Source organism: Sinocyclocheilus grahami, unplaced genomic scaffold (genome assembly GCF_001515645.1).
Source record: "Sinocyclocheilus grahami isolate Dianchi unplaced genomic scaffold, SAMN03320097.WGS_v1.1 scaffold50.1, whole genome shotgun sequence".
In the NCBI taxonomy this organism is placed as follows: Eukaryota; Metazoa; Chordata; class Actinopteri; order Cypriniformes; family Cyprinidae; genus Sinocyclocheilus; species Sinocyclocheilus grahami.
The window spans coordinates 913,196-933,905 of NW_015505229.1; the positions used below are offsets into that span (position 1 = coordinate 913,196).

Genomic DNA, 20,710 nt, shown 5'->3' on the forward strand with positions numbered 1-20,710 from the left:
CTGCCGAGGGCGTTCACAAGCACCGTGCCCCTCGAACGCAGCCTGGAGTCAGCCAGAGACAAGCTCTGCAGGGCCTGTCAGGAGAGAGGAGCAGTGAGAGAAAAGAGTGTGTGTGTGTGTGTATGTGTGTGCGAGTTTGCAATGTCTGTGATCTGTAAAAACAGTGCTTAATAATTGATCAAGCAAGGCGATATCTGCAGTGAGAGGACTACGTGCCCTGAAGGAGAGAGATTAGAAAGAAAGGAGAGAGAGTGAAGGAAGGACGGATGAATCACTAGTGCTGTAATACACACAGCAGACTGTTAAAAAGCTTTTGTACTCTGTGTGTGTGTGTGTGTGTGTGTGTGTGTTTGAGTCCTGAAAGTGTGTATGGTGCGTACGGGAAACTAAACCCTCAATCTGTGAAAACAAACATACGACGCTTGCAGTAATGCATTTACAATGGAAGCATAAAAGGGAAGCAGGCAGCAGCATAAAAGTGTTTGAAAATTAAAACTGAAAATGGTATGGTAGAATCACGTACAAACAATCTAGAAAGTTAAAACAACCTTTCAGCTTGAGTTTAATGTTTTAAAACTGATTACAAAAAAACAAAAACTGATTTTGAGATGTAGGAACATGGAAAGGGGGTAACAGCTCATATTGGACTGTTTATATGGATTAAACTCCACCCATATGAATGACTAACATATTTCATTAACATATAATTAGAATAGAACGCAACAGTGACTGCCCTTTTTTCAGCCATTTTAATTTTGGAAATATTTATAAATTTTCTCCATAGGGATTTAAATACAGTCAACAAATACAGTCATTTGTGAGTATAAAAACAATTTATTTGGAAAAATTGCAAAAAAAAAGAAAAAAAAATGTATTATTAAATTATAAATGATATATTATATATATATACAGTATATATGTATGTGTGTGTGTGACCCTGGACCACAAAACCAGTCATAAGTAGCTGGGTATATTTGTAGCAATAGCCAAAAATACATTGTATGGGTCAAAATTTTTAGATTTTTCTTTTATGCCAAAAATCATTAGGATTTTAAGTAAAGATCATGTTAAATTAAGATATTTTGTAAATTTCCTACCGTAAATAGGCCTATATCAAAACTTAATTTTTGATTAGTAATATACATGGCTAAGAACATAAGTTGGACAACTTTAAAGGCGATTTTCTCAATAATTTTTTTGCACACCTCAGATTTCAGATTATCAAATAGTTGTATCTCAGCCAAATATTGTCCTATTATAACAAACCTTAAATCAATGGAAAGCTTATTTATTCCACTTAAAGATGATGTATAAATCTCAATTTCGAAAAACAATTTCTGGTTTTGTGATCCAGGGTCAGCTATAGATATGCTTTTTGTATATATATATATATATATATATATATATATATATATATATATATATATATATATATATATATATATATATTTTGCACACCTCAGATTTCAGATTATCAAATAGTTGTATCTCAGCCAAATATTGTCCTATTATAACAAACCATAAATCAATGGAAAGCTTATTTATTCCACTTAAAGATGATGTATAAATCTCAATTTCGAAAAACAATTTCTGGTTTTGTGATCCAGGGTCAGCTATAGATATGCTTTTTGTATATATATATATATATATATATATATATATATATATAAAAATCTTTGATCAATTTAATGCATCCTTGCATTAATAATCCTTAATAATGTATTAATTTCTTTAAAAACTGACCTTTGAACTTTTGAATTGTAGTGTACATAATTGTGTGTAGATAGATAGATAGATAGATAGATAGATAGATAGATAGATAGATAGATAGATAGATAGATAGATAGATAGATAGATAGATAGATAGATAGATAGATAGATAGATAGATAATACATAAAGTAAAGAGACAGACTCAGTTACATTCGGTTTGCTGCAATTCTCTGATTGGTGGATGTTTCTTTTAAGGATTATATGTAGTGCACTTCTGCACCTGGACTATGTCTATTAAATATTATTTTTCTAAAATTATGTTGTAATTACATTGATTTATGGCTTCATCAAAAACATATACCATCGATTTATAACCTTATTTAGACCATTTAGACAGCTCAAATAATATTTTTACTGTAGACGTCATGTAAGTGCTTTGACAAAGTGTTTCACATTGCCCGTTTGCCTTCCATTGTAAGTGCACAACAGTAAACACATTTTTAGTTTTTTGGTAATCGTCGACATGCCACAGATGCTGCTGATAGAGATTAAGATGTATTGAACCTTTAAGCAAGACACTTATCTTCAAACCACTTCAGGCAGCCTGACTCTGCAGTCAAAATGCTTGATTGTAAGTCACTTTGGATACACACTTCTGCCAAACAAATAAATGTATACATATATCACTGTCTGCTCTATGATGTTTGCCTCTCAGTCCGGAAACAAGTACCTGCCCTTGATGTTAAAGTTCTTGCCCAGCAGCAGGTGTTTGAGGGAAGGGTGTCTGGAGAAGGCAGGAATGACACAGAGGAGATCAGCATCCAGCCCTGAAATGAATACAGAAATGTACAGGCAGAGTCAATAGCGACTGAAGCATATGCAACTGAGGGGAAAGAGACAGACTGAAGGTCGGTGGGAGCAGACAAAAGCTTCCTTTCATTTATGCAGTTAGATGTCTCACCGTTGTCTGAGATGTCCAGTGTGCTGATACAGGAGACTCTGGGGAATAGGTCCTGTACTATCCCTGCTCCAGCAGACCTGAGCTGAGAGGCAGACAAACGGAGAGAATGAAAAAGAGATAGAGAATAAAGGCACACGGGGCTAGATAGAGAGAAGGAACACTCAAAGACTCTAACATGTATAATTTATGCTAGCATGCACTCATATTTTTTCCAATAGCTCAACTGAAAGAGCATGGTGCTAACAACACCAAGGTCATGGGTTCGATTCCCAGGAAACGTATGTACTGATAAAATAGATCTTATTCCACAGTCGCTTCTGCAGTTTCACATTTAATTTATGGAAGCTTGTTTAAAAAATAAATAAGATAATTGCGACTTCTTGTCTCACGATTCAGACTTTTTTCTTGCATTTCTGAGTTTATATCTCAAGATTCTGACGTTTTTCCTTGCAATTCAGAATTGTGAGATATAAACGCAGAAATATAAACTGAGAAGAAAAGACAGAATTGAAAGATATAAACTTACAACTGCAAGAAAAAGTTGGAAATAACGATTACAATCAGATTACAATGACCTTTTTTATTTTATGCCGGAAACAAAAAAAAGAATGTATAAAGTGTGAGAAAGAAAGTCAGAACTGTGAGTTTATATCTTGCAATTCTGAGTTTCTATCTTACAATTTGGTAATTTTTTTCTTCATTCTCATGCAAAAAGTCTAAATTTGTAAGATAATTATTTCATTTTTGTTTTTTTTTATCTGTATCAGAAACAGGCTTTCATGTTAACATCACATCAAATCAGTGTTGGAATAGTTTTAGTTATTTTGAAACCCTGGGCTTGTTGTCACCTTTTACTCAAGTGAAGTAGTTTTTTTTAAGGTCAATTTGGTCAAATTGACCTTAAAAAACAATAAAAATTGTTGTGCTATTCTAAAATAAACCTAGCATTTTCATCAAAAATAAAGTAGATTCAGAATGACTCATCCATTAGAAATAGCTCTGCACATGTATCACCTTTTTATAGTACATACGGGACAAAGCAGCAATTTTTTACTATTTTAGGTCTATTTAGAATGTATTATTCCTTACTTTTGCAAAATAATACTGTAGCCTGAAATTTATAATAGTTCTATCAAAAAAGGTACCACTGAAAAAGTTTTTAAAAAGTTACACCGTTATTTATGTGAGGTAAATTGTCACACTTACATTGCATTCAAGATACACATTTATTAATTTTTTTATTAAAAACTTTATAAGGCAAAATTAAAGCAATTTATGAAACAGCAAACATGTAAAAAAAAAATTAAATAAAAAAACCTTAAAAAATTGTAATTAATAAATTGTATAAAATATAAATCCCTGACCTGAAGCCAATATACAAAATATACTGATATAGAAAATAAGCATTTGTGTAAACTGACTTTTGACTAAAACTTTTATGCTATGATACTGTATAGCCTGTGTGACAACTAGCCCCAGTCTCCTCTATACATAGTTCCATACGTAATTATTTTCAAATCCACAGTACAGAGATTCGAGGAAAGCAGCTGTTAAAATAGTTCGATTTGATTCGTTCCGAAAATCAATAAAACGATTTTTTGTGAGGTCAAAATAAGGCAATGCAGGCTCCACCGAGATAAACACACATTGCACTCTCAAAAGAGACCATGAAAGGTTTTCTGTCTGACTAATTCTGTAGCCGAGATATCTGTACACACAGCAGAGTGACCACAGACTGAAAGATTGCGGCTAAATCCAACAGAGAAAACGACAGGCATTTAAAGAGCTCAAGCCAGATTTAGGTCCACAATGGGGGGATGGGGTACCTCACAGCCGCTGATGTCCAGGTGTAGGTCAGTGATGTGAGGATTGGATGAAAGCCCAAGGAACAGAGCCCTGTGGAAGTGACAGTGAACAAACACAGGGACGTTGTCATTACCGACAGCATTACATGCCTCATTGAAGAGACTTAGCATTCTATTATGTGCTTCCATGGTTGATCGTTCAGATTAATTTCAATGCTGCCTACATGCTGAGATGAAATCTCGGTATTTTTGAAAACTGCAGTGATAACTAATGATTTTTGTATTTAAAGAGATAGCTCATCCAAAAATGAAACTTCTGTCAACACTCATAAGATAATTTGAGAAATGTTTTTTATTTGGCCGTACAGTGAAAGTCAATGGTCACCAAATGGTTTGGTTATACCAGCATTTTCTTATGTATTCGGCAGAAGAAAGAAAGACAACATGGAACAACATGAGGGTGAGTGACTGAATTTTCATTTTTGGGTGAACTAGAGTATGTAGCACTTGAATAGTAGAGATGTGCTCTACCAAAGCCAGGGTTAGCGTGGCCTGGGTTATCTTGTGCCATACAAGTCTAAAAACAGCTTAAACCAGCCTAATGTAGTTAGCTTATCTCCTAGAATGTGAAAAGCTGGTTTGTTGGATTTAGAGAGGTTTTGGGAAATTGTGAATTGGTCAGACTGGGAGACCAGCTGGCTAACCAGCTAGGTCGTGCTGGGAAACCAACTAAGCCAGATTAAACTAAGCCAGGGTTAAGCACAGCACAAAAAGCCAAAATGGCGACTGGACTCACCTCAGCACGTCGGGAGGCATCTTCATAGACGCCAGACTGATGTGAGTGAGGCTGAATGCTGAACTGAAGAACTGACGGAATGAAGGAAGTGTCTCTCTCACTTTCCTAAAAGTGTGAGAGAAAAGAAGGGGAGACTTTTATCCATAACACATCATACCACACTTCACAAAACCCCGAGCAATACGGCAGAACAAGGGCTCAAAAGAATACCCTCTGGCTTATTATAAAATAACTGGTTTGTAACTCTATTATGTGTTAAACATTTTAACAACGTTCAACATTTTAACAAGCTGTCATTGGACCAAACAAACAATTATTTGGGTGGGCTAGAACTAGATGGGGAAAATGAGAAAAAGAGAGAGAGAGAGAGACAGTCAGTGAGGGATACTGGGGGGCTAAAAACATGACAGTTCATGATAACACTTTTGCGTTTGACAGTGACATTATCATTTAAGAGAGAGAGAGGGAAGAATGTGTGGTGTAAATGTGTTAACAAGAGTAGAGAGTGTTAAGGGAACATTCCTATTTAATATTCATGAGCTCTCTGTCTTATCAGCTCAAACAGATTTACATTGCTGCCTTCACATGGCACTGGCCTAGCCAGATTTACTCACACACACATGCCCACACACCTCTCACGGAGGTGCCCATGTGTGCGGTGGTTCTGTGTTTGGGTGTGCATGTTTCTGCGTGCTTACGTTAACAAGTGTGGGAGTTTAGGTGGGAGTTTTTGAAAGGATGAAATTAGCACTAGGAAAAAGAGGCCATGCTCACTATAGCATACTAACACAGTACTCTATAATAGTGCTGCAGTGTATACTACGTATACTGAGCACAATATGCAATGACCCACTACATTTGCCAAATTTAGAAGGCCCAGAGTGATAACTATAAGGAGAATATATACTTATATTAGCGTTCACAGCAATGCACGATAACGTTAAGTGCTACTGTGCTACTGTTTTGTCCTCTACCGCTTTAAGTGCTCAATCTCTTTAAAGTGGGGTGGATTCTGATCGGCTATCAATGTTTTTATCATTAATCAGCCAGAGAAAAAAATTTCTGAAAGTGATTCCAACAATATTGTTCCTGTGTGACATGAATGATACCAAACGATTACAGTAATATTGTTTCTGTGTCTTGCTAATGGCCCTTTATACAACACAGCACACTGGTGGCATCCAAAATCACAGACTTCTCAACTATATTGTAGGCGAAAAACAGTATGTGACAAGAGAAGTATCTCCGAATTCTAGGGGTGTAACGGTACAAGTATTCGTGCCGAACATTTTCAGTACGGGTCTTTTGGTTCGGTATGCATGTGTACCAAACAAATACTTTGTTTTAACCACTAAACGAGTGGAACTTCATTGGAAACTTCCAGTTTTATATATTGCTATTTTTGATAAGAAACAAAGTCTCATTTTCAAATTATGTAATTTTTTTCAGGAAATGCAAACAATAAATGCCGTTTCGATGCTCTTTGATGTGGCGAGACAGGTCGCTGTATAAACGCCTCAGTTCAAACGGCAGTGCGGAGCGCGAGTGAGTGTGATCATCCGTTCCACTTTACCACTAGTTTTAATGCGAAATAAACATGAATGAACTCATGCCTCATGTAATAGTTCAATCTGTGTTTCAACCACGGCAAGATTTCAATAAAACAGCTTGTAAACAAAATGTCACGTAACATTTCATTTATCTCAGGCAAGTCATCAGTGTCCACAGCTCATTAGTTCGCTAGAGAAATGAAGTGCGAAGAAGAGCATTTTGCGAAATATTAGACTATATACACATCACATTTTATTTTACCTGTTAATTATGCCTTAATTATTTAATAAATAAATGTAAAAAAATGTTGTTGCAACTGAATTTATTTAAAGAAAGAGCAATTTGTTCAGTTAACCACTGTTTAATAAAAAAAGCAGTTTTATGTTTAGTTTTTCCCCCCTGCTGTACTGACACCATACCAAACCATGACGTCAAAACCAAGTTACGTATCGTCATGTTTGTGTACCATTACACCCCTACCAAATTCACAGTACCCAATAAAAAGTATGTGACAAGAGCGTGATTTGGAAGTGTGCATACGACGGACACTTTACTATCCCATGAGGCCACGGGAGAGGATTTATGAATGGCAGTGACACTGGTAACATGGTGAATGTAGTACGTTCAGATTACATTCATACTATATAATAGAACATACAATTTTGCGGACGCGAGTTAATTACTTATTCAAAAAAGCAACTACTCAAGAGTATGCAATTTTGGATGCAGCCACGGTATAGAATAATGTATCCCACAATGCAATGCATTTGACTTTAACTTCCATTTTCTGTTAGATGAATGAACTGGAAGTAATTATGTTTATCTGTTCTTGACTCACTATTTGAATCATACATTTTAACACAGGTCAATGCCGCATACTGCACAAGGTGTTCTATTACACTAACTATTTTCAACAAATATTACATAAACAATATTGCACTACTGTACAGCATTTAGGATGTAGTAATCTAGTACTTCAATCCCAATGCGAGACTATTTCAATCTTCAAACACCCAATAATCTACAAAAACTTATCCCTCTGCAAATTCAAACCCAATTAAGAACAAACACATTTGCAGGAGGTACAAAGGATGAAGAAACCTTCCAATTTGAACAATAAGTTCAGCTAAAATTAGCCTCATTTTTCAGAGAGTTTCTCATAATGCCGTTAACGTGCCGAGAGGGGAGATGGAATTGCTGTTCAGGTTTAGAGGGAGTCAGACAGGAAGATGGATCATTGTATTTCTGTTTCTCCTCAGCCTACAGCTTCTTTTCACATGCAGGCACATGCACGTTTACTTGCAATATCACAGACTTCTGTTGTAAAGCTAATTAGAACTACTAGATTATTGTTAGAATAAAAAACATTGTTTACTTAATTTACGAGTTGTTTTTCCAAATGTTTTTATTTAGCCCACTTTTGGAAACAATTTCGTCACACAAAAACATGTTTTCTTCTGATGCTGTTATAGTGGCTGTATTACCATCTGTGCAGCATGCAGGTCCATCAGCTCTATCTGATCACTCATGTCCCAGTTTAACTCATATTGCATCTCTGCAGGCACTCTTCCCTGCTGGGAAACCCATTAAAAACCAGCCTCTGATGATAGATGAATCCAGCTGGAAAGCTGATCTTTTATGCTTACTAACAAGTCCAAGCTGGTCTAGATGGTTGATCAGAAAAAGTATGAGTAGACTTCTGGTAGGAGCTTATTTTAGTATCAGAGATAATATTTTAGTTTTTATTAATATTTTGAATTAGTTTTTATATTTATGTTTTCTGTTTTCATTTTCATTTTAGTTAAAGTTTTTGTGATTTTATTGTATATATGTAGTTTATATTACTTTTTTGTCTTAGTAGTTGTATTAATTTTTATATCAGTTATTTAAGTACATCAAGTTAAACACAATGAAAATGAGAAATATTGCCTTGGCAACTTACTGAAACAAAATAAGTTTAATGTTTTTGATATTTTATTTTATTTCAGTTAAAATGTATTTTATTTAAAGCTGCAGTCCATAAATTTTTTTTGGTTAAAAATTATCTGAAATTAATATTTGAGCAAGTACATAACCAGCCAGTGTTCAAAACTATTGCCTTACTTTAGCCCGATTCACAATGGTTAGCTTATAATAATGTTTTCTCATTTGAGTGGTACGGGTAGGTTTTCGCGGGAAATCCGAGCATGGCACTGCGTCATTACGTCACGTCTGTAAACATAAAGAAGTTGTCCCGGCTACTAGGCTATCACATGTGAGGATCCTGCAGGTGGCCAATCGTTTATAGCCTTTTCTCACAGCAGCTAGAATAATTAGATGTATCATTTTGATGAAGGATTGTAATCCAGAAAGGATTATGTGTTTATGAAACACATGTGAGTGAAATTTAATTATATTCCAGGTATAAACGCGCTTCTGATTACAGATAGCCTGGGATTACAAAGATTTGTATTTTAAAGAAAACCAGTTTGAAGGGAGCATAATTAGTTTTTTGGGTTAAAATAATTTCTTAATATGAAATTCGAAGAGTATGACAATTAGATTAGACTGTGCAGAAATTGAAATCTACACACTAATGCACACTATACTCATAGTCACCAATGCTGATGTTGTTAACATTAATCATTTGAGAATAAAGTATAACAATAATAATAATTTGAACGGTTTGATGTGAAATGAGCTAACCGATCTTTAGATTTAATCACCAATGGTAGCTATATTTATGGTAATGCTTTTTCCTCAGTTGGTCAGAACAAACGCGGCAGACTTGTTACTAACTTGTTCAGATGACAATATACGGTGAGAATTCTTATTTGGGTCATATTCCAAGATGTCGGCTAGAATCTGTGATTGCGAAGTACAGTAAATATCCACACCAATGCGGTGACTGACTGCCACACATACTCTTCAGAACATTAGATTCATCCGCGCTGGAGCCGCGCCAACTCACAACCCACGCAAGCTAGATAATTCCGCACTCAGCTCCAATTCCAGGTTTTCAAACAGAGATGGCGACAAAGAGGCAAAACTTACAGACTGCAGCTTTAATTATTTTAAATAACGAAAATGTTTTAATGATTTTGGGTTTAGCTTACTATAATAATCCTGGTTCTGTACTTTTTTGTTTCCAATAACAAAAATATATCTAAACATTATTTTTTTTAAAACTATATAGTTTCTTGCAGGGTATATACAGGAATCATGGAGTTAAATTTAATACCTTTTAAGACCTTTTTTAAGACTCTTTCCATACATTTTAAGACCTCATCGCCACTCCAAGTTTTAACCGGTTACATCGGCGACACTTTAACTTACATTTATTATATATTGACTGTAAGATAGCACAACTAAACAGACTTACTTTGTGATAACTCCTTATCAATACAACATAATTCAGAAGGGGGGAACGAAGCACAAGAGAATTGAGTGACTAACCAATGCAACCCAAGAAACCAATAAAGACCAATAAACAAAACAACTGACAAAACTTATTGAGGAGGGAAAATAAAGGGGCAATGAGTTCATGCAGTATATTCAAAAGATGTATTTGTCACATCAACTCTTATAACTGTCTGCAAACCATAGCTGTTTTGTGGAACACTTCTCATGTCAAACATCTAACTGATCAGACAGTTTACCTGTGATTACGGAGTGCTTGATTTGATGCAGACTTGACAGAGTGTCAGAACTGCACCTAATCGTGTCTGAATGATCATGGAAGGTAAAATAATGATCACAACTATTACATCATTTTAACTGTGCATGCCCAAGCCCATGCCAGTAAAAAAAACAGCCCAAAGTAGCGCAATTACCATGTCCCAAATATAAAAATGTAATTTCCATCCCTAAAATACATATTTTACAGTCACTGTTATGCACATTTATCATAAACACAGCTCAAATGCTTCCTACTAGTGTGGCCCAAAACATTTAGCAGTTTTATTACAGGTAGAATGCAAAATGTTTCAGTACAAGCATTTCAACCTAATGTAATTTATGCAGTATTTCAAACCTTTAACCCACTGGGGAAAATCAACCCATGGCAACAGTTTAAAAGCAGTCCAATTTCGTGGAAAAAACAACAACAACCCTGCATCCAACACGAGCTGCAGAAGTCAGATTTGACTGATCATGGGTCAAAAGTAAGGAGAGATAACTGACAAGATGTTGGAGGATTTGCTCCTCAACAGATCCTGAGCTCATTGACAAACATCTCTTATCGTAAGATGTGCTCCCTTTACACAGTGCGCGCCTGCCACGCCAGATTGCGAAATCGCATGTATATGTAATATTAAACTATCACAAATTATATTTGTTCGAATAGTGGGGTTCTGTATAGTTTATTTATGGAATCCCGCAAGATTTTACGTCATCTGTTAAGGCGCTCACTGACGACTGCGAGCGCTCATTCAAAAGGATGTAAATACCCCACACATTGATAGCGGTGCCCTAATGCGCAAAAATTATATACAGTATTAGAATATTTGTGGGAGCGGACACAAAAATCGTGGGAGCGGATGGGAGCATGCTGTAATGGTCAGAAATTCAGCGAGAGCGGGATCAACAAGCCCCACGCTATCACGCAGCGCCGCAGTCAGTCAGTGAGCGCCTTAACAGATGACGTAAAATCTTGCGGGATTCCATAAATAAACTATACAGAACCCCACTATTCGGACAAATATACATAATGAAAAGATTATACAAAATGGCATTTAAGACTTTTTAAGGGCCTTAATTTTCTCTAAATTGATTTATCAACTTTTAATACTTTTAAGACCCTGTCTTGAGAAGAAAAATATTAGCAAATTGTTTTTCTTGTTTTAAGCATAAACCTCAATAAAAATTTATTTATTTATTTATTTGCAAGAAATTATTTGCATTTGCCATAAGAAAACTAAACTTGATAGAAAGACATATTATCTGAAAATAAGTCTTAATATCTTCAGAAATAAACTTGCATCTGAAGTAAATATCTTGTTTCAAATATGTTTTGATATTTTACTGAAAAACAAGACAAAATAATGATTTTTCTGTGTGAATACCATGGGCATTTTATATACAGTAGTCATTTCCAGCAGGATTCTACTTTTTCACCTTAAGTGCTTCCTGAGGAACTGACTGAGATGAGTCAAACTGATGTGCGTGGTTGAAGCAGGCAAGTTTAGCTCACCTGTGAGGCTGACTCAAACGTGACAGATTATCATGCGAGAGCTGGTGGGTGGCAGTTTAGCTCACCTGTGAGAGAAGGAGTTTTTGGACAGGTTCAAGTAGGAGAGATCGGCACAGCAGCCCCGCAGCAGAGCTCCAAATAACTGAGAGGAAACGGAAAGAGGACACAGAAAACAGAGAGGAAAAAATAAAGAGTGAGGGAAGGAGAGTGGCAGCAAAAGAATGACTAACATTAGTATAATTCTGCAATTTAGGACCATTAAATGTGACAGAAATATCAATATAAAATCAGAGACAAATTGTTGTCTCGCACCCTGGGTGCAATGACATAAATCATGGCGAGTAAAAAGCAGTTTGGCAATAACAAATTCAGAAGGATGAGACACACTGTCAACTCACAGAATCTATGGTACAGTCAGTGCCTGACAGGTCCAAATGCACCAGGCAGTTCGGCTGTGCCAGGAACAGGTACAGATTCTACAATGAGGAAGTGTATTGAGGCTGTTAATAGCAGTGTGTATGTGTGTATTGTCTGCCTGTCTCTGTATGTTGGAGTTATTTTCAGCAGCTGTGTTTGGTCCTCACAAAGACAGCAAAACCCCAAAAAACTTTACGAGAAGCTGCCTAATGGTCCCAATGATGAAGACAATGCTTTATAATCTGAATACATAATCCAGATAATCTAAATACATGTATTTTAATTAAAAAATATACATATTTTTGTCAATTTTTTTTGTATAGCTTATATATATATATATATACATATATACATACATACAGACAAAAAAAATCAATAAATTATGCAAAATTGACACAAAAATATGTAAATACATAAATATCTGTATTTAATGCTGCAGTTCAACTCTAAGCACTAAAACACTACGTTTTCCACTTATATAAGTTATGGTGTTATATAATTACATATTGGCCCCAGTGTATCAACTTTTTTATTAACTTGTTGTGTAAGTTTAACCAGTTTAAATTACGAGTAGCTTGTATCTAGAAATGTAAGCTTATTCATTGCTTCCCAAATACTGCGCTAACCACTACACCACAACTTTAACTCTATATATATATATATATAGTATATATATACTATATATATAACTACAGAATACTAGAAGTAAAAGTGAGATAAAAACTGGTTCTAACCGTTGCATCTTCTCCAGACAGAATCCCTGGGTTCTTACTCAGGTCCAGATGAAGAAGAGAGTTGGAATAGTCATCACTGGAGCACAGGGCCTGTGAAAGAGACGTGACACCTGCGAAGAAAGGCTGAATCACACAGGAAATCTAAAGTCCACTGGAGAACATGCTTCTATTTTGCATGTTTTAAATGTATATTTTTTTTCATTACAAATTAAATTACCAGCACAGCAATTTTAGTGAAATTGGGGGGGGGAAATTGGGGAATGTCTTTGATATTTGCAGCATGTTGACCATTTGCTTTAATGGCCTCATAGGTTTCAAAACCAGATAATCATATTCTCTCGCAAGATTTGAGAATGATAAAACAAGCATCTTGAGCTTTAATGGAAGCAAAACATCTGAGTGTTTGTACAAAGGAGTTTGCATGATCAATGTCACAAATATACGTATTTGGTTAGTGTTGACATTTCTTCAAATCCCTAACATTTCTTTGTATTTCCAGGATTCAATTATATTTCAAATCCCACATTTTCAATGTGGCCTCAGACTTTTGGACTGCACTGTATATGACCACTAAACCACAATAACACACAATGCTCTGTAAGCAGAGTGCATTTTCATTTTGTTTCTGAATACATGAAGAAAATGCTGGTGATTGCCTTTTGTAGAGTGAGACAAAAAGACAGCTCAACTAACTCTGTTAGGTGGCAGCTTGCCAGTGAACTCAGCCAGTACGCTTTCTCACCAGGGAGTAAGAAAAACATCCCATTGCACTCTCTAAAAGGAGGAATTTACTCATCAAAATGTTAACCACCGCAACCTTTCATGATCCAGTAGTCTTCGGTTTTGCTTTTATGGTTGTTGTAGTTCATTTTTTGATGTGTAAATTCTGTTTTTACTGCTGATAGGATGCAGATTTTACTTCAAAGTTCACTCTAAATCCCAACCGGATGTGGCAGATGCCAAAATGAAACATCCCAGTTTGAAATGAGTTGTATTCTCTCATGGCACACGTTCATCTAAGTTCTGTATTCAAAGTTGAAACTTCTGCAATGAAGTTGTCACAAATCAGATTACAAATAAAGATTAATGATGGGAGCTATTTCGAGTGGATGTTGATTCATGGCGCGTGTTAGAAGGCTATCCATCTATCCACTCGGTTTAAAACTGTATTGATTGAAAGAGAAAACCAGAGATGTAGCAGACCCTGGAAGCAGCCAATGATGCTGGTAATTGAGTCTGGGCTCTGTAAGAGAAGACTGGCTCTTTGGTCATGACTCTGAAGCTCTAAAGTCAGATGCAACTAATCCATCGATGATCTTACTGATTTAACAGAGAACAAGAAGCTGATTCTAGATCAGTGGAGTGAGAATCGTTATTTTTACAGCCTGAAATGCTACACAGAGATTGTGTACCAGTGTAAGCTGGATAGATCTGCTATGGCCTGTGTGTGGGATAGACTGGTTTCACTGTTTTGTTTTTGCATCAAGTTCATGGGTGTATAATTAATGGAAAAGAATGAAAAAAAATTTTTATATTTTAGTTTAGTTTATATTTTAACAAGTTATTCTGAGCACACAAACAACCCCTCTTTTATTGAGTACTCAATAAAAATATAATAATATTAATAAATATAATAAGTATAAAAATACAAAACTATATATGAATACACATATAGTTTTATATTTGCATCATACATGAATATATTGTTTAATATTATTATTATTTTTTGTTTTCATATTTGATAATCTTTGTTTACACACACACACACACACACACACACACACACACACACATATATATATATTATATTGTTTAATATTACATATTACATATACATATATTTTTACATGTGTTTTAAGATTTGTTTAATTGTAAGAACAAATATTATTCTTATACTATATATATATATATATATATACATATAAAATGTATTAAATATTTAAAATGTAAATATTCCTAGAACATTATTATAGATATATATAAATGATATAGTTACATAATTATATAAGTTACTTATATAATTATATTTTGAATAAATGTGTATGTGTACACACACATATACATATATATAATATGAAATCAATACCGGTATATTAATATTTGGTTAATTGTACCTACAAATATTTATATATATATTTTTTTTTTTTGTTTTGTTTTGGTTTTTTTTACTTAATAATTTCAATTTTAAGTTAGTGTAGTTATGGCATCTACCAGCAAGGGCTAATTGGACACATGGGCCCGTATTCACAAAACATCTTAAAGGTCTAAAAGTAGCTCATAACTCGCCGATTTGGTAACAAAATCTTAAAAATAATGGGCGTGTCAGTCCTAAATTTTTGTTCTAAGAGTATTCCACAAAGCGGTTTAGCGCTAAAACTAGCTCTTTAATCTGTGAAACGTTAGGAGTAGTGAAGAGGACTCCTAAGTCACTAAAACCAAATCTGAACTATCCTAAAATAGCTGTTGCCAGCAATCTACCTCGGAATATAAACATTTTAGAAACATTTGACGATAATGAGCTTTTAAAAAGGTATCGGCTTTGGTTTGGAGGTTATCCCAACTCCCGCGCTTGGGCTACAGCATGACAGATGGAGGCGCTGTTGCAATCCTTTGCTCTTAAAATACTTCATCATTTTTGGTCATACAGATAAGAGTAATGCATCTTTTGTATCTGTAAAGACTCTACGTTTATTCCTTAGTAAAAGTTTGTCTCAGCAGCTTTGTGAACAGGTTTTAAGAGAAAACTCTAAACTAAAAAATGTAACTGATATTTAGGAGAACTTAGTGATAAGATAAAATGTTTTGTGAATATGGGCCCTGATCTCACATGAACTTTACAGGCTTCTATGTAATGCTTGTTCAGACCTCTAGTGAATGGTAATTGTGGGATAGTTGTTATAGACTTAACCAGCAGAGGGCGCTAAACCTCTAGGGACACATAGCTTCTGCACACACCCTTTGAAGAGAGCGACGTCTTGGAGAGGTTCAGTAGACGCAAGCCTTTACTGAGCCGACACACCTGCTGGATAAGGTTAGACACCCCTGTAAGGAAATATACATTCACAAACATTAGATCAGTCACAGACCAATTTACACACTGCATATTATCACGCACCTTCAGGCAAACACTGACATTGTTGTAGTTACGTTCACACATGGACACTTGTGATGTGAACAGCACTGACATGTGTCGGGCATGATAGCAGTCTGAAAATCTGACACTGATGCATATAGAGGACATATCCGTTTTGGGGAAGCTGCTTCGAAACTGTAGTTAGTGACACCATAAGCTACTGACAAGAAGTATCTAATTATACTGAAGCTAGGCTACATAAAAAGGGAAGTATCATTTATCAGAATACATATATTGTCATGCTATTAATATATAGTTAAGATGGTAGCGTTACATTTACTGTACAGTACATTCAAAACTACACAAAACCGCACACATTAGAAAAAGTAGAGCACACGCACATCTCAAAGAACCCATTTTCAAATCAGCAACAGATACAGCACAATAAGTCAGCAAAGCAGAGACAAGAAGAACAAAAAAACACCCACTCAAGAGACAGAAATAGCAGATGCACATGCTGATACAGAGAGTGTAAAATCAGACAAAGGCAGGTAAATAGACAGACTGGAGGGGAGAGAGAGGTATAGCAGAAAAAGAGAGACTTTGATGCATGTACCTTGGTTGTCCAGTGTATTGTGGGCCAAGTTAATGGAGTGTATGACTGATGCTGGGTTTTCTGCCAGGGCAGTGGCCATTTTCTGTGGGAAATCTCTAAATGACAGAAAGAATGTGAGTAGAAACGGAACCGCAATACAAAGTATTGCACTCTGGGACAGAGATGAAATACGGAGGCAAGGATGTGGCAGGGGAATAAGACTGGGAACGGCATAAAGGGAAAAATGACAGTGACAGAACAAGAAACTAACTTTTAGATGAAAAGAAAGAGAGTAAAATGGTCAAAATGATGAATAACAGAAAGAGAGCAATAGAGAGATTTATAACTTACGCTTTAAGGCCCACATTTTCCAGCGTGAGCTCCTCCAGACTGCTGGATTTACTGACAGTGTGCAGAATCTGTTCTACGACCTCTGAACTCTGTGTGTGTGTGTGTGTGTGTGTGTGTGTGTGTGTGTGTGTGTGAGAAAGAAAGAGGGGGAAAAGAAAAAAGCGTTAGAATTAAATTCTTAGGAAGACCCACCATAATGACTGTAATTGCATGCATACAGACACAGATTTTAGGCAGGAAAATCTATTTATATAGGTTTATATAAAGTTTATAATAGGCTGAATGTATGTGTTCGAAAATACAGTAAAAACAGTACAATTTGAAATAACTGTTTTATATTTTAATACATTTAAAATGTAATTTATTCCTGTGATGGCAAAATTGCATTTCAGCCGCCATTACTCCAGTCTTCAGTGTCACACGATTCTTCAAAAATCATTCTAATATGCTGATTTGCTACAGTTATTGCTTATTATTTGTGCTCAATTATTAATAATGGTTATTAATAACTGTTTTGCTGTTCAGTATTTTTGTGCAAACTGTCATACATTTTTTTCAGTGTTCTTTGATGAATCGAAAGTTCAAAAGAACAACATTTATTTAAAATATTTTTTTCTAAATGTCTTCACACTCACTTCTGATTAATCGAATGCATCATTGCTGAACAAAAGCATTCATTTATTCTTTTTTAAATCTTACTTACTCCAAACTTTTGAATGGTAGTGTATCACGGTTTTCACAAAATGCCGCAAAAACATTGATAATAATAAAAGATCATTCTTGAGCATGTGTAATAATATTTCAAATATTAAAGTTTTTACTGTATTATTCATCAAACAAATGCAGCCTTGGTGAGCAAAAGGGACTTCTTTTAAAAACATAAAAAACCCTAATTACTGGTAATGGTACTGAATGAATACCATATTCATATAGCAAGGTATGATAACAATGTTACTTCAAAGAATATGTTCGTATTACTATCAAATTAGTTTCCAAAACAGCATGTAGGTACAACCCTGATAATACCACAGCACTATTTTGTACACAAAACAAACAAAAACAGAAGAAAAAAAAACAGGACTCTCTGGAAATTAAGAAGGTCATAAAAATATATTTACAATGCGCAAGTCTTTGCAATAAAGTTTGGTGAACCATGAGTTATACGCCATGGCCGCAACAATCACCGCAAGGTCCCTGTGACAAAAAGAGACACAGAAGAGAAAAATCTAAACAAATTGTCTCAGTGAAGTGCTGCAACAACCAGAGGCATTCTCACTTTCCTCATGCAAGCCCTCATAAGATTTCAAGCTCCCCTCAAGACTAAAATAGAGATGTTATTATTCAAGAAAAATGATAGATTCAGCAATAAATGCTCCATGAGAGGAAACCCAGGAGAGGAAGGGAAGGGGACAGTGTGGATCGATAGGAAAACTGATGCCAGGTCAGTGCATTACTCAGTGCAATGTGTCTATAATACAGCTTTTAAAGTTGGCCCTGAGCCTAAAACCTTTTTACCTATAGCCAGAGTGGACCTTACTGCACTGAGAAGGAGAACGCGGAAAAAGACTGCGAGGGAAAGAAATGCAAAAGGGTTTCTCCTGTTGAGTACGGCTGATGGCTGTGTTCTCATTTGCAGCTTCGTCATTTCTCTGTTTGGATGCTGTAGTGAGGCTGAAGGCAGTGTGTACTCAGCTGTTCTCTCCATCTAAATGAGAGTTTCTCTACCTCACCCGCTCATCTCTCTCCCTCTAGATGTTCTAATGGAACAAACGCTTAAAAATCGATGACATAACATCCTCAAGTCAGATGCAGCATCGCGATAAGTGTGCCTGTTGGTGAAATAGTGAGAAACAAATGAACGGCAGTTGGATTGCTCTGCAGTATCAAGGCTTGTTTGCTGATTTACGGTCTAAAATGTTCTTATTTTGCAAATGCTTGATCTTCAACTCAAAAGGCAATACAAATAAACGCTTCCCTTCCTTCATCATGCCAGTGACCACACTTACATGAGCATTATTTTCTGTTGAAAATCCAACTGAATATGGCATATGGAATATTGTTGCTGGACTAGTCTGAGCTGGTCATTAACTAATCCAAGATGGTCATTAGCTGGAAGCTACAAGCTGGTAGAATATCTTGGAACAGCAACAAACCACTACCGGCTGTTCATGCCAGTTTAATGTGGTCACGCTGGTTTTCAGTACATTGTAGTTGGTGATCCAACTAATAACCTGCTTGCACCAGCTAATGACCTGCTACTATATCATATATTATATTATATTATATTATTATTTTATATTATTTTCTTTAGTAAAAACAGTATTTTAATCACATCATTAATCCTCACCAGCATACAAAAGCGCTTTGAACTTCAAAATACACTCTAAATAATATGTAAATCAATCCGAAGGAATTTATAAATCATTCATTATATAATTTATAATGAATAAATAATTTATTTTTCACTATATATATATATATATATATATATATCACGCAGACATGAAAAAAACCCAGCAGATTTTCTCAAAAAATGTAGATTAATAAAAGAAAAAAAAAAGTAATCTGCCTTACTCATATTTCTAGAAATGGTTATATTGGCTTAATCAACTTTTGTTCAAATGTTTACATGAAGCATTTGAAATCTGGCAAATTCCAACTATAAATTCCACATGCATGTAAATGTGGTCAATGATGGAACTCCAAAGCCTTTGCTAAATTACACCAATTATCTGAAAGAGACTAAATAAAACCACTCAAAACTGTATATCTGAAATGACAAGCACTGTCTTGTCAGGTGAAAGCTCTTTTTAAAATTCAAAAATGATCTTTAAGTGGCCGCACTCCCATTAGAGTTTCATCATGTGACTGCCGAAAAAAAATCCTTTTCCTGCAGATAAGCGGAACTGCCCTTGAGCAAAGTGCTCAATGAACCATATCATTTCTCAGAGTCAGAGTATAAATTTTAAGTGCATTTTCTTTTTTATGTGTTAAAGGTGGTAGGGTCGTGCAGCTGAGCATGCAGAGTTGACGTCAATTTTCACAGGTCATATATATATACTTCTCTAAATCTGCTCCAATGAAGAAACAAACTCATCTACATCTTGGATGGGCTTAGGGTGAGTAAACTGTCAGCAAGTTATCATTTTTGGGTGAAAACTCACTTTAATTCCTTTAAAACTCGTTTCAGTAAAATTTTGTTCTCAACTCTAATCCTGAGGACCCACTGCTTTGCACATTTTGCATATCTTCTTTATTTAACACACCTGATTCACATCATCAGCTAGTTAGGAGAGAGACAGATGTTTTTGATTAGATAGTTTTTTGATTGGATAACACAGGTGGACCACACTCAGATTCTTTCCACCATTTACACAGACAATATGACATCTATTTGAATAATATCTGCCAGGAAGTAGGGATGTTTACAGTATGTGCTGTCTTCCAAAAACAAAACGAGATTTAAAGTGTTCTCCTATTGCATCAAGACTGTGAAACAAGACTGTTCCCCTTCGGGAACTCGAGCTGCGTCGGAAAACGCTAGGG

The 20,710-nt window shown here is 35.4% G+C and overlaps 1 protein-coding gene across 1 annotated transcript in view; it reads right to left on the reverse strand.

Moving 5' to 3' along the window:
- The window catches only part of LOC107583131 (leucine-rich repeat-containing protein 16B-like), a 49,985-nt gene that overhangs the window by 27,992 nt on the left and 1,283 nt on the right, over positions 1 to 20,710 (reverse strand). The window contains exons 4-14 of the mRNA XM_016269245.1: positions 18,283 to 18,358; positions 17,165 to 17,253; positions 16,835 to 16,929; positions 16,101 to 16,187; positions 13,146 to 13,255; positions 12,393 to 12,470; positions 12,060 to 12,136; positions 5,274 to 5,378; positions 4,499 to 4,568; positions 2,673 to 2,754; positions 2,442 to 2,538 (exon numbers count right to left, since the gene is read on the reverse strand). Coding sequence (XP_016124731.1) covers positions 2,442 to 2,538; positions 2,673 to 2,754; positions 4,499 to 4,568; positions 5,274 to 5,378; positions 12,060 to 12,136; positions 12,393 to 12,470; positions 13,146 to 13,255; positions 16,101 to 16,187; positions 16,835 to 16,929; positions 17,165 to 17,253; positions 18,283 to 18,358 — 966 coding nt within the window. The remainder of the gene's footprint in view (positions 1 to 2,441; positions 2,539 to 2,672; positions 2,755 to 4,498; positions 4,569 to 5,273; positions 5,379 to 12,059; positions 12,137 to 12,392; positions 12,471 to 13,145; positions 13,256 to 16,100; positions 16,188 to 16,834; positions 16,930 to 17,164; positions 17,254 to 18,282; positions 18,359 to 20,710) is intronic.